Genomic DNA, 15,058 nt, shown 5'->3' on the forward strand with positions numbered 1-15,058 from the left:
ATATTGTCTGATTTATTTTCGTAGTATCCTGGGAAGTATATATTCACATTGGAAAATATTCATATAATCCTACCCAGTTATTACTATCTTGATCCAAAAAGCTAAGCCTTTTTAATGATAATAAAGTGTCTTCTCTCCAATTTTTTGGAAAATTTGAGTACATTTTTATTACATGGCAATAATTCTATCTGAAGGGCTTAACTTTTTCTTTTTCAAAGATTATGACAATGAAGAGATCTTAACTTATGAGGAAATGTCACTTTATCATCAGCCAGCAAATAGGAAAAGACCTATCATTCTGATTGGTCCACAGAACTGTGGCCAGAATGAATTGCGTCAGAGGCTCATGAACAAGGAAAAAGACCGCTTTGCATCTGCGGTTCCTCGTAAGTTTGGATGCATTCTCATTTTCCTGTGCTTTTCAATTTTCTGTCTTAGAACCTAACTGGAGGGAAATTTTTCATCCAGTTCATCAAAAATAGTTTTGCCCAGAAAAGAGGAACTTTGTTTTAATCAAATCTTTTGAGAATATGTAACTCAAGATAGTCATTATTGAGAAATTTCCATTTTTCCTGTGGTACTAATTACTTTCTAAATGAATTTCAATTTGGGTTTCTTACGATTCCCTATTCAATATGGAATCAGCTTCTGTTTTTTAAACTGATGCAGAAGATAGAAATGTAGACCGAATGTCTGAACACAGAAGTTCTGTTTAAAGATTTTATAGTACCTAGGGGCGCCTGGGTGGCTCAGTTGGTTGAGTGTCTGACTTCGGCTCAGGTCATGATCTTGCCCTACATCGGGCTCTATGCTGACAACTCAGAGCCTGGAGCCTGCTTTGGATTCTGTGTCTCCTCTCTCTGCCCCTCCCCTACTCGTGCTCTGTCTCTCTCAAAAATGAATAAACATTTAAAAAAAAGCTGTATCTTAAAATTAAGTAGTATAAATAAATAATAAATAGGTAAGTAAGTGAATAAATATTACACAGTGCCTAATCTTATGGAAATAAACTTTAGGAAAAAAATGGTAGTGTTTAAATGCAAGAAGCAATTTAAAGTGTAAGCATAAAATGTGTTACAGCAATTAAATGTAACTATTATTAAGATACTAAAACCACATTTTTGTTCATTTCTCAGTCTAGAAATAAAACCAGTCAGTGTTAAACACATGGGCTCTTAACATTTCCTCAGTTCGTCATTTTACATTTCCTCCGTATTACAAAATTAAAATTTTTCCTGACTAGCAGAAATATCCCCCATCTTTACTCTGATCCATGCCCGTTATTTTTACCTGATTTTGTTTGCCTAGATACAACTCGGAGTAGGCGAGACCACGAAGTAGCTGGTAGAGATTACCACTTTGTTTCACGGCAAGCATTTGAGGCAGACATAGCAGCTGGAAAGTTCATTGAACATGGTGAATTTGAGAAGAATCTGTATGGAACCAGCATAGATTCTGTACGGCAAGTGATCAACTCTGGCAAAATATGTCTTTTAAGTCTTCGTACACAGGTAAATAAAGTTCTCATACTATTTTTTCCACTGGTCATCTGTTGTTTTAGTGGACAAAAGAACTTAGTCTCTACTATTTCAATTATAAACATTTGATTTAAGAAAAGTACAGGGGTGCACCTGGGTGGCTCAGTGGGATAAGTGCCCGACTTTGGCTCAGGTCATGATCTCATGGTTTGTGAGTTGGAGCCCCGCGTCGGGCTCTGTGCTGACAGTTCAGAGCCTGGAGCCTGCTTCGGATTCTGTGTCTCCTTCTCTCTCTGCCCCTCCCCCACTTGTGCTCTGTCTCTTTCTGTCTCAAAAATAAATGTAAAAAAACAAAAAAGAAAAGTATAAATGCGGGGCACCTCGTGGCTCAGTCAGTTAAGCATCCAACTTCAGCTCAGGTCAGGTCATGATCTTGCGGTTGCAGTTCTTGGGTTCAAGCCCCAAATCGGGCTCTGGGCTGACAGCTTGGAGCTCAGAGCCTGGAGCCTGCTTCAGATTCTGTTTCTCCCTCTCTGCCCCTTCCCTGCTCACACTGTTGTCTCTGTCTCTCTCTGTCAAAAATAAATAAACATTAAAAACATTTTAAAGAAAGTATAAATGCTTTCACTAAATGCCTTCAGAATTCTTTAATGTTAAATTGGGTGAAAACATTTATCAAAGAATTTAGGGTAGTTAAAGCGTATTGTCTTAATGTTATTAGATAGAAAAAGCATGTTCCTGTAATCCCTGTTTAGACAGTGTGCTTCAGTTGAGGAACACACAGTCATGCAGTGGCAAAGGCAGGGTGAAAACCATAATCTCCTAATTCAGTCTGCTTTTTCTTGGGTGTACTTTTCCAGAACTTTTTATATATGTGTGTGAAATTTTTCTTTATATTCTGCTTGTATTTAGATCCCAGCACCCAATAACATTACTGCTTATTTCTACTTCCTCCAAAATGGAATTTGAATATGGTTATTTATAATCTTTATGTGATCTTATTAGAGGATATTTTAGCATCACATAGTTGTATACCTTCAGTGTCATTTTTATTTCATTATATAAACAGGGCAAGCTAATTTGTGTGTGTGTGTTGCATAGGTACATAATATATTCTTACAGTGAAGGGTAGGATCTTAAAATATTGTGAATTGTTACAAAGATGTTTGGAAACATTCATAGGCAATGTTTTTTTGTTTTTTTTTTAATGATAGTATTATTTGAAGTATATTACTGGGAAGCAAATAAATGATGAAAATTATTATAAAGATCCAAAATATTTTTTTTTTAATAGTCATTGAAGACTCTCCGGAATTCAGACTTGAAACCTTATATTATCTTCATTGCACCCCCTTCACAAGAGAGACTTCGTGCATTATTGGCCAAGGAAGGCAAGAATCCAAAGGTAATAATGTTGTACTGTTCCACTGAAAGTAAACATGAAAGAGTCATGACCTAATATGTCACAAGTGCTTAAAAGCTACATCGGCTTGAGCTTTCAAACTGATTATTCTTTGAGTCCTGTCACTTTTCCCAAAATTTCTGTTGTTGCTTCTGGCTGGACTGTGACAGCTCTCCAAAGCAGGGACTTCCCTTGTTGTTCCCCACAGTCTCTATTGTTATCCCAAATGTGTGGTTACTCTTGGTATTCCTTAACCTCCTTTACATGGGTCCCTGTTATTTCCAATAGAGATGATGTGACCTCCCTGCTTTCTACCCCCAAAGAAAAAAGTTCTCAGCAGATTCTTAGGGATTACCCACTTTTCTTTGTTAGATACTGTGTATATGTGGGGAGCCGACTTGGGTGCTCTTGATTTTCTCTTCTTTTTTCTCTTTTTTCTCATTGAAATTTATGTTCTATTTGCCTTCCCCCTTTGGTCTTCTCAAATGACCTGAAACGGAAAAATTTTTTTTAATTATTTTAGATGCTGGACATGGTTGAGGTAGTTTACATTTTACTAAACATTGTTAGTAACAAAACTATACTGATGTACTTAATCAGAAAGCATTGACTTTGTTTAAATGTGTGAAATGAAAACTGTCAAGTGACTTACTATATCAAAGTAACAAGTACTTTCCCTTGTTTTTTGCTGATTTTTAAAAAAATTTTTTCTAATTTTTTATTTTTTAATGTTTATTTCTGAGAGAAAGTGAGCGAGCATGAGGGTGGAGGGGCAGAGAGAGACAGGGATACAGAATCCCAGGCAGGCCCCACGCTGTCAGCACAGAGCCTGACACAGGGCTCGAACCCACAAGTTGTGTGAGATCATGACCTCAGCTGAAACCAAGAGTTGGATGCTTAACCAGCTGAGCCACCCAGGCACTCCCCACCCCCCGCTTTTTTTTAATGCTTATTTTTGAGAGAGAGGGTGTGTGAGTGGGGGAGGGACAAAAAGAAAGGGGACAGAGGATCCAAAGCGGGCTCTGTGCTGACAGTAGAGAGCCTGATGGGGGGCTCAGACTCAGGGAACCATGAGATCATGACCTGAGCCAAAGTCAAATGCTCTACTGATGAGCCACTCAGATGCCCCAAATATCTTAAATATTTCTGTTTTACAGAGGAATCATTTAGTCTCATTTCATTTGTTCTCTCTAAATCTCCTTAAAAACCATAAACAGGGTGCCTGGGTGGCTCAGTCGTTAAGCATATGACTTGAGCTCAGGTCATGATCTCATAATTGGTGAGTGCAAGTCCCATGTCAGATGAGCTTGTGTCCTGCTTCAGGTAAAAAACACAAGCCGCGGGCGAGCCCCGCTTCTCTCTCTTTCTCTCTGTCTCTCTCTCTCTCTGCTCTTCACTCACTTGTGCCCTCTCTCAAAAAACAAACAGGGACGCCTGGGTGGCTCAGTCGGTTGAGTGCCCGACTTAGCTCGGGTCACGATCTCGCGGTCCATGGGTTCAAGCCTCGCGTCGGACTCTGGGCTGATGGCTCAGAGCCTGGAGCCTGCTTCCGATTCTGTGTCTCCCTCTCTCTCTGCCCCTCCCCCGTTCATGCTGTGTCTCTCTCTGTCTCAAAAATAAATAAACGTTAAAAAAATAAATAAATAAATAAATAAAAACCATAAACACACATCGTGTGTTTTTATAAGATCCTTAAAAGTCACTAAAAGCGTGCTCGCTTCGGCAGCACATATAGTAAAATTGAAACGATACAGAGAAGATTAGCATGGCCCCTGTGCAAGGATGACACGCAAATTCGTGAAGCATTCCATATTTTTTAGAACAAACTGAGGGTTGATGGGGGTTGGGAGGGTGGGGAGGGTGGTTGATGGGTATTGAGGAGGGCACCTTTTGGGATGAGCACTGGGTGTTGTATGGAAACCAATTTGACAATAAACTTCATATATTGAAAAAAAAATTTTTTTTAACATTTATTAAAAAAAAAAAAGTCATTAAAAGCATAACATCACTCCTTTCCTGATTCTTGGCTATACACCATAGCCACCAGCCCTCTTTCTTCCTCCCTAAGATAATATCTTTTCCCGTTCTCGGTCTGCTTATGTTTCTTATTCAATCTATATGTGAAGGTCATATTTTTCAGTGTCTTAGGCTATAGACAATCAAGGACTTTCTCATCCTACATGATGAGCGTAATTCTGGTTGCTTTCTTTAGGCAATCTGGTTAAAGTAGGCTATCTGGTTAAAGTAGTGTTTCACCCTTTTTTCAGTTTTTGCAACATAATTGTTAAGTTCATTAATTGAGTCAAAGTATCTGTTGTTCTTAGCACTTGGGATGATACCCAAAAAAATGAGACATGGTCACTGGCTGTTATTGAGGGGGTCACAATAAAGAAAACAAAACTGATACTCTATGAAACTTAGTGCCCAGTAATTACTTTGGTAGACCAGAAGAAATACCATGGTTGCTTAAGGAAAAGGCTGGATATTAAGGACGAGAGTGGACTTCATCCTACTTGTTCAGCCTAATTTTTCAATTTTCTAATTTGCACACTTAACTTTTTTGTTAGTTTTTTCTTCTCCAAGGATTCAGTATTGTGCAAAGGGCTATCTGTATACCATTCCAGAACATGTTAGGCAACCTTCTTTGGGTTGGTGGTCTGGAGTGCTCTCATGGGATTATTTATCCTATTATTTATTTTGAATTAGCTATCCCAAATTGAGTAAGGTCTAGAATGATACCAATTATACATATTTTTAAATGAAGAACTTAGGACCAAGATGTTTTACTAGTTTACAGTATGCTTGATTTTCTAATGAGAAATTTCTAATTTTGGGGGCTCCTGGGTGGCGCAGTCGGTTAAGCATCCGACTTCAGCCAGGTCACGATCTTGCGGTCCGTGAGTTCGAGCCCCGCGTCGGGCTCTGGGCTGATGGCTCGGAGCCTGGAGCCTGTTTCCGATTCTGTGTCTCCCTCTCTCTCTGCCCCTCGCCTGTTCATGCTCTGTCTCTCTCTGTCCCAAAAATAAATAAATGTTGAAAAAAAAAATTTAAAAAAAAATTTACAGTATGCTTGATTTTCTAATGAGAAATTTCTAATTTTTAAAAATTAACTTCATTGAAATTATTTTATATATTTTACCTGTATAATTCAGTGAGTTTTGGCAAAATGTATAGCTGTGTCACTGCCATGCCAGTCAAGATTTAGAACATTTTCATCACTTTAGAAAATTCTCTCCTGCTTCTTTATATAAATTAAAAATAAAAAAGTTTATTATTCTGAAAGAGAAGGGGTGGGAGAGAGACAAAATCCCAAGCAGGCTCCATGCTCAGCATAGAGCCCAATGTGGGGCTCCATCCTACAACCACGAGATTTTTACTTGAGCTACCCAGGTGCCCCCATGCTTCTCTGAAGTTAATACCCCTCCATTCTTCCCTAGGCAACCACTAATTTCCTTTCTGTGACTGTGGATTTGTCTGTTCTAGCAGTTCATTTAAGTGGAACCATAGTGTATATTTAAGTTTGCATCTGGCTTTTGATTAGCATAGTGTTACTGAGATTTATCAGTGTTGCATCTAACAGTTCATACCTACATATTGCTGAGTCGTATACCATGAGCTAAATATATCACAGTTGGTTCATTCATCAGTTAAAAACCATTTGGGTTGTTTCCAATTTTGAGCTGGTGGGATTAAAGCAGCTTGAAATATTCAGTCTTTTGGTGGACGTGGATGTTTTCGGGTTTTTTTGAATTGCTGGATCAAATGGTGAGTGTATATTTTAACTGTATAAAGTTGTAAAGCTGTTTTAAAACAGTTTGGTTCCACTTGCTCCCACTTTGGTTCCATTTGCTTCACATCTTACCAGCTTTCACTTTTGTTGGTTTGTCAACAACTTTTGCCATTCTAGTAAGTGTGAAGTATCATTAAGGTTTTCATTTGCATTTTCCTGATGACTAATGATAGTATTTTTTCATGTGGTTATTTAAGTCTTTTGTGAAATGTCTTATTTTTTATTTTTTTATTTATTTTTTTCAACGTTTATTTATTTTTGGGACAGAGAGAGACAGAGCATGAATGGGGGAGGGGCAGAGAGAGAGGGAGACACAGAATAGGAAACAGGCTCCAGGCTCTGAGCCATCAGCCCAGAGCCCGACGCGGGGCTCGAACTCACAGACCACGAGATCGTGACCTGGCTGAAGTCGGACACTTAACCGACTGTGCCACCCAGGCGCTCCATGTCTTTTTAAAATGGTGGTTTTATTGAGTTGTAAATTTTTTTTTATATATTCTGGAAATATTTTCTCAAAATATTTTTAATTTTAAAGAAGCACTCTTTTTCATTTTTCTTTTAATGATTTTTGCATACTGTCTAAAAATATTTGCCTACTTCCAAGATTATAAAGATTTTATCCTATGTTTTCTTGTAATAGCTTTCTTGTATTTGGCTTTTACTCTTAGGTCTACAATCTCTAAAATGTCTTTGTTTTAGTATGAAATAAGGATGGTGTTGGTTTGGTGGTTTTTGTTTTTATTATTTTTTTTAATCACATGTGGATGTTCAGCTGCTCTAGCATCATTTCTTGAAAAAGACCGTCCTTTTTCCCATTGAATTCAATTGGCATGTTTTTAAAAAATCACCTGGCCAAATATATAGTGGAGAGTGGGGTAGGATTATTTCTGGACTCCATGCTGTATTTATGCTAATTACACACTGTCTTGATTACTGCAGTTTTATTTAGAAGTTTCAAAAAAGTCAGAAAAAGGAATGAAGTATTCCTACATGGTGCGTCATGGATGAACCTCGAAAACATTATAAGAGAAGCCAGTCACAAAAGACTACATGTTGTATGATTACATTTTATGGCAAACCTATAGGGACCTAAAGTAGATTAGTGGTTGCCTGGGGCTGGGGGTTGGGAGACAATGGAGAGTGGCTCCCTAGGGGTATGGATTTTTTGGCTGGGGTGGGAGGATGATGAAAATATTCTAAAATTGTGCTGTTGAATGCAGAACTCTGTGACTATACTAAAAATGATTGAATCATTCATTTTAAAATGGGTGAATTATAAATGAATTGTATCTCAAGAAAAGTGTTATCAAAAAAGAAAATCCCAGATGTTTCTGTGAAATTGAAAAGATGATTTCAGGGGCACCTGGGTGGCTCAGTTGGTTAAGCATCCAACTTTGGCTCAGGTCATGATCTCACGGTTTGTGGGTTCAAACCCTGAATTGGGCTCTGTGCTGACAGCTCACAGCCTAGAGCCTGCTTCAGATTCTGTGTCTTCCTCTTTCTCTGCCCCTCTCCTTCTCACACTATCTCTCTCAAAAATAAACATGAAAAAAAATTTTCTGAAAAGATGACTTTAAAGTTTATATGGAAATTAAAAAGAATAACCAAACACTTTAGAAAAAGAACAGAGTCAGAGGCCTTTTTTCTTTATTGTCGGTCTCTCATTTCATTACCTTATACTTACTTTGGCTTTAATTTGCACTTGCTCTAGTTTCCTGAAGAAAACTTAGATTTTAAAATCTTTTCTTTTTTTTTAATTTTTTTTTTTTTAATGTTTATTTATTTTGGGGACAGAGAGAGACAGAGCATGAACGGGGGAGGGGCAGAGAGAGAGGGAGACACAGAATCGGAAACAGGCTCCAGGCTCTGAGCCATCAGCCCAGAGCCCGATGCGGGGCTTGAACTCACGGACCGCGAGATCGTGACCTGGCTGAAGTCGGACGCTTAACCGACTGAGCCACCCAGGCGCCCCTAAAATCTTTCTTTTCTAATAGGCAGTTATAAATCCCTTTAAGCAGTTCCTTAATGGCATCCTACAAATTTTGAGGTAATTTTTCCATTATCATCTTGTCAGAAATACTAATTCCCTTTGTCCTTTTCTTTAATACATGGGTTATTTAGAAGAATGTAATTTTCACCAATTTGGAGATTTAAAAAAATACTTTATTGATTTGTAATTCCATTATGGTCCAAGAACAGTGTAGCCTTTCAAAAATGTTTGAGCCTTATTTTTATGACCCAACATCAGTTCTGTGTGCATGTTCCATAAATGTAATGGTTAGAATGTATAGAGGGTGGTGTATCTGATTGCCTTTTTATTCCATTTATGTTTTATCTCCTTTGGTATTTCTAGTAGTGCTTTTTATCACTCATACGATAGAAGTATTGAGCAAAAACAAGTCCACATGGACCAGTCAGGAAAGTGATGGTGTTCCTCTCTGGATCCAGAATGTAAATAATCAGTTAATCTGATTGTACTCTGAATTCCTGCTAGAATGGGGGTCTGAGAGGGCTAAACTCCTATGCCAGTTTTTTCAGTCCAAAACTTTTTGAGCAAAAACATGTTTCATCTTAGTTATAAATTGTTATTTGAAAAATAAGAGGAAATTAAAAGTACCAAATGGTAGATGCCATTTTGGCAAAGGACAAAATAATGTCTTAAATTTGATAAAGAAAAAACAGATGGATTGTTCATGTGAATCTTTGTAAGATGTAGGGTTTTACATTTCAGCTCTAGCACCACAAAATTTAGATTCTGTTTTGAGTTCTGGAATGTTTTCAATAATACTGAGATTTGAGTAGAATAAATTTTAGCAAGAATGTTACAGTGTATTTAGTTATCATGGTGTAGTAGAATCCCCTAGGAAACAAAGGATTCTGTGTACCACAGCCAGATGCACAACATTCCAGAATGAAAATTAGAGAGCCACACAAGAAACTGCTGCAGGACAAGCCAGAGCTGTCATATTTTTAATAGGTTTTCCTACTGTTACAGAAGTTCAACCAGTTGAATGATAGAAGTTGTTTTGCATTGAGTGTCCAATATAGTATTGGTGTGTCTTTTATATCTGAGACATTTGGACTTGAGTTTAATTAGTTCTCTTCATTGACAAGGGGTGATCTGGGTGCTGTTTTACTTTCTTGAACACATGTGCCTGGTAATCCAGAGGATTCTGAAGAAGTTTTGCACCTAGCTTTATCTCTAAGGCTCATCTATATGAAACAGCTGTTTCCTTTACCCAGTATTTTAAAGTAGCCTACTCTGTATCATTTCTGAAACTCTTCTTAGGATACTTCTTTTGCATCTTTAAAGACCTCCTTTGTGTACTGAAAATAGAGAAGCAGTTTAAAGGCAAGTAAACATTTATTAGATTATTAAATCTTGGGTTGACCAATGTTTTCATAGAAAGATACCCACTCTGTTGATCCTTTTCTTTTCCCTTGATGTTTATTTACCCTGCCGAACAGATATAAAGGGCAGTGGCTCTTTATAAAGCCAAGAGTAGATGGCATTTTGGGTCCTACCACCCTTGCTTCAACTGGAAGGGTTCACTCTGTATTACAAAAGATGTTATTTTTTAGGGAAAGTTTATAATGCCCTAAAATGCTTGAAAAGGAAGGTCTGTAGGGAATTCAAAGTAACAGTCTTTGCTCTTGAAGCCTCTAGTCTAGTGGGTAAGACAGAAATATTTGAAAGCCTGAGTAACAGTACAAACAGATTATGTTGCGTTCCAAATAATTCAGTATGAGTCCTAATTGACACCAGAGCAAAGGAAATCACTGAGGCCAAGACAGGGTTGAGGAGGAGCTCCTGAAGTTGCATATATTGAGACAGCAGGCAATATAAGGTCATTTTTTGTTCTTGAGTCATCTCTGACTCATCGTCTATTTTGTTAACGGAATTACCTGTTTTTGTCTTCTTTTTACAGCCTGAAGAATTGAGAGAAATCATCGAGAAGACTAGAGAGATGGAGCAGAACAATGGGCACTACTTTGACACGGCAATTGTGAATTCAGATCTTGATAAAGCCTATCAAGAATTGCTTAGGTTAATTAACAAACTCGATACTGAACCTCAGTGGGTGCCATCCACTTGGCTCAGGTGAGGGAAACATCCGTTCTGTGGCGTGATTGGACCTGATCTGGCAGCCTACCACTAGGAAGATAGCCTTGATACTTCAGCAAGACCCTGAGTACAGGTGGAAGGCCAAATAAGCTATTCTTTGATCTCAAACTAGGGAGAAGAAAATCCCCTTGGGCAATTTGTTCATAGCGGTTATTATTCTGTATACATGGCTTCAGAGGTTCTTGGCTCCTTTGGGGATTCTAAATGGAAGCTTTCAACAGACCAGTTCCATCTTATCCATGTAAAAAACTTTAATTCTGTTTTCACCTAACTCTTTTCTGCCTGGCCCTAGTTCCATGAAAAACTTGTGGGACTATACCCAACGGGCCATATCTCGCATAGTTATAAATACTGATGCTATTTAACAGTTAAAGGACTTTGTGGGAATTGGGGGGATGGGGAGTGTGCTTCTGTGCACTGGGCAAGACAGTATTTGGTTAGAAGGCTGGTTTTGTCATCAGAAATCGTTTCCTAGGGATTCCTAGCTGGCTCAGTTGGTGGAGCATGAGACTGTTGATCTCTGGAGCACCACACTGGGTGTAGAGATACTTTAAAAAATGTGTTTTCCTGAAAAGTAAGAAAAATGGTGCCACTTTGGTCTCAAGCTACTCTGTTAGGCTTGAATTCATTTGTGTGTCTTTTAATTCTTAAAACATTCCGTTAGAAACATCAGTTTTTTAGCTACTTTGTGGATCAGATTTCACTGCACATTCAACAGATTCTGATCTAGTTAAACTTACACAGCATATGCTGATCTTTTTAAAACTGTCACAACTGATTCTATAACCTTGCTTTCTTTAATCTGTATAGTACAATAGAATGTATAAGTTACACTTATGAATGGCAGATGGTCATAAACTGTTGATCGTTTCTTCCTCATGATGCAAGTAGTTTTTCATATACATGAGAAGACAGCACATTCGACAGTTTTTGCATTTTTATACATGAGCACAGTAGAATTTGAGGACTATGCCATATAGGTAATAAACTGGAATTCTGATGAATATAGCTGCTGTACTGTATACTGATATTTAATAGATTGACAAATGGTTATTGATAACACTCATTCAGCATTGGAATAAAATTATATCCAAGGGGAAATGCTAGAACAATTGACTTTGAGATCACAAGGAAAGGATGACCTGAAAGTCATTTGAACATTGTAGGAAAAGAACTTGGGGGGGGAGGGGGGTTAAGCATATAGAAACAGGTTTTTATCCTATCACGTTCTGCCTCTTATGACCAGAATGCAGCAGCTTGCTACACCATAAATGTTTAAGCTAATGGGATTTTCATACTATCTCTATAGCTGTAGCTTTAAATTTTAACTTCTGTAATTGGCATGGAAAGTTATTTTGTAGTCTTTTCAAGCCTTTAGGGATGGTGTGATGTGTGTCAAATGACCTCAAATGTGAATGTCTTGATTTTATTTTTATGATGACTTTAGCTACAGCATTTCCTGTTCCCAAAGCTAAACACTGGAATAACATGGAGTTGTCACTTAAGTTAACATAAGCAATTGTTTTTAAGGTGTTTTTCTTGGTGTCGTGTATGTATTTGATTTCTGTGTAATTTTATTTGAACAAATGTAGATAGTTTATGTTGCCGTTCTCTGTTCAAATTTGCATGGCCTTGAAGTTGGCTGCAATGTGTCTTATGTGGAAATTCTTCCTAAGGAAAGGTTATCTTGAAAGTAACATTCCTGGGTTAAGGGAAGGAATGCCACACATACTATTTTTCAGGTCTGAAACACTCCAGCTTCGGGCAGTGAAAACCAAGGAATATTAGCACTTAACTCTTCAGTTCTCCAGTTTACCTTTCATTCCTTAGGCGAAAGTAGTCTATGGTAGACAGTGGAGTTTTTTGAGCTGCTTTTCATAAGACTGTTTTCAGCCCTAGCATCTAAAATGGTGGCAGTTTAAGTAGCTCTTGTGCCAGTTCCTAAGCCTGCAGGCTTTAAAAGCAAATCTCCTACCAAGGCACAGGCCATGTCAAAGTATACTTTTTGAGGGTCAGTGAAGTCCTATAGATCTCATTAGCACTGGTAGAGGGATAGAAATGTTCACATCCCAAACTTTTTTCAGTCCCAGTAACATGGATGTATTGTGTTGATATTCAACACAGCATCCCCCTACACAAAGTGAAAACTTAGTTGTTTTTGACTTCCTTAAAAAAGAAAAAACAAAAAACCTTGCTATACACCCAGTTGTCCAACTGCTCTGGCCACAGTTCATTTCCTGTCCCTTGTGGTTCTGATTGGCGACTCCAGTGTGGGAGAGGTCTTATCCACTTATAGAATCATATCAATAGCTACAAAAATGCATATTAGTTCAAATAAGGAAATCTCTTCCTTTGCTAAATTTTCATAAGTCACAACAACTGGAAAGGAAAACAGTACTTAACACTAATTCAGATTTGCTTTATATGAAAAATGTCATGTCTGGATTTTTTTTCCTTATGGCCTAAGGAATATTGATAAGGAATAATTTGAATGTAATTTTCTGAATGTGTATGGAAAATATAAACCAGGGATTTAGCCTTAATAAAAGGTAACCATTCTTGACATCTATTGTTAATCCTCCTTTGTACTCTTACCTTGTATCTGCACTCTTATTTTGAGTTGTCCTACTGCACACTGTCTTGTAAAAACAAAAGTAAAATTATATTTCAAATAAAACCATTGAGTAAGTTGTGTTTATGTCCACTATTCAAGGTTTCAACTCGTAACCACCCTGTCTTCAACTTTTTGCCATAAAGTTCACTGGATTCTCTGGGTGAAACGTCAAATACCTTTTCATGTATTCTTAATGGCGGGGGAGTGCCCCCTATTGGTATAGACGTAGGTTCTGTCTCCTGGTTTAAAAAAATTAAAGATAGCTTAACATTGTGAACTTAATCATATAATAGGCAAATTCCACTTCTATGCAGCCAAGGATTGTAGGACATGGTTAACTCCCACCCTAGCCTCAAGTAGACTACCTTCACTTCTCCCTTTTCTACTCTACCTCTCTAGATCTCCCAGAGGAAGCAAATCATACCAACAAAAAGTGTCACACATATACATACCTGCTACCCAGCTGGCTTTCCATTCTTGATCATTCCCTTCCCCTATGGATCACATCACCCCACACAAACTGTTCACAATTTCTAGTTGATCAGTATGCTAAAACTATAAAGTCATCTGAAGTTGTGTAGGGAGTTTGGCCAAGGCCAATAAAAAATGGAGTTTTAAGAAGCCATGGGAAAAATCTAGGTTTTTCTCTGGCCTCAGTGCTTTAAGGTGAACACTAATTTTACCTAAATGAAAAACTATTAAGTAAGCTGGCTTTCTATAAGTACACTTCAAGCTAACTTTTGCCTCCTAGAGAGGCAGTACATACTGCTTAAGAACCAATGCCTCCATGCCAGCTCTGCTATTTGACCTGACAAAGCTTCAGTTTTCTCATCTGCAAAATGGAGAGAATAGGATTTACACCTTACTCCGGTAGTGGGAGGATTAAATGTAAGCAGGTCAAGGTTACCTATTTTCAAAGCTCAGGAACTCACTCACTGGTTTTCCAATCATTATCAAAGTTACTTACAGAATAAAAGCTCAGATTCAATGTAACAGGATTTCCTAAAACTCAGCTCCTCCAGCACAAGCCTTGTGTCTTACCTTTACCCAAAGTTTTAAATCTAGGGGAGGCAAAAAAGGATAGAGGTTAAAGGTATCAAAACACTAAGGGCTGACTGCCTAGATTCACTACTTCTAGCTTTTTGGCCTAGGACCAATTACTGAAGCTCCTTGTGCCTCAAAGTTTTCTTCTGTGAAAAGTGGCGTTAAAATAAGTATCTCTTTATGGTTGTTGTGACAAGATAAATAAAACACTTAAAACATTTGGCACACAACTAAGATTATTTTATACCAGGTATTAAATGTTTGCAAGATTACTTGGTACTTTAAAAAGCCTTGGCTGTGCTATCAATGGACTTAAATACAATACTCATAAGCCTAGTGTTAACAATTTCACTAAAAACTCTCCCACAGCCAGTCACCTCAGACAGTGGGTACAAGAAAGCCTGAGTAATCATGGATGGCTCACACCAAATCAGCACCAAAAACCTCGGTCTGCTTCTAACAGCCACTCAAATGCCTCATCTTCCTATGTGGAAGACAGCAAGTTGTTATAGTTTAGAAGATGAAAAGTTACCACCTGAGAGTAAGAAACAAGGTATTTTTTCTTAGATGAGAAAATATTAATGACCCCCCTTAACTCACTCAT

At 37.9% G+C, this 15,058-nt stretch overlaps 1 protein-coding gene and 1 non-coding gene across 4 annotated transcripts in view; both read left to right on the forward strand.

Moving 5' to 3' along the window:
• Nucleotides 1-13,473, forward strand: part of PALS1 (protein associated with LIN7 1, MAGUK p55 family member) — a 96,042-nt gene extending 82,569 nt beyond the window's left edge. For all 3 annotated transcript variants that reach the window (XM_011283287.3, XM_011283288.3, XM_045060091.1), the window contains exons 11-14: nt 219-386; nt 1,309-1,511; nt 2,773-2,883; nt 10,600-13,473. In XM_011283287.3, coding sequence (XP_011281589.1) covers nt 219-386; nt 1,309-1,511; nt 2,773-2,883; nt 10,600-10,776 — 659 coding nt within the window. In that variant the 3' untranslated portion in view covers nt 10,777-13,473. The remainder of the gene's footprint in view (nt 1-218; nt 387-1,308; nt 1,512-2,772; nt 2,884-10,599) is intronic.
• On the forward strand, nt 4,591-4,697 carry LOC111561023. The gene has a single exon (XR_002743393.1). It is a non-coding gene; the product is annotated as a U6 spliceosomal RNA (small nuclear RNA).
• Nucleotides 13,474-15,058: the final 1,585 nt, after the last annotated feature.

Source organism: Felis catus, chromosome B3 (genome assembly GCF_018350175.1).
Source record: "Felis catus isolate Fca126 chromosome B3, F.catus_Fca126_mat1.0, whole genome shotgun sequence".
In the NCBI taxonomy this organism is placed as follows: Eukaryota; Metazoa; Chordata; class Mammalia; order Carnivora; family Felidae; genus Felis; species Felis catus.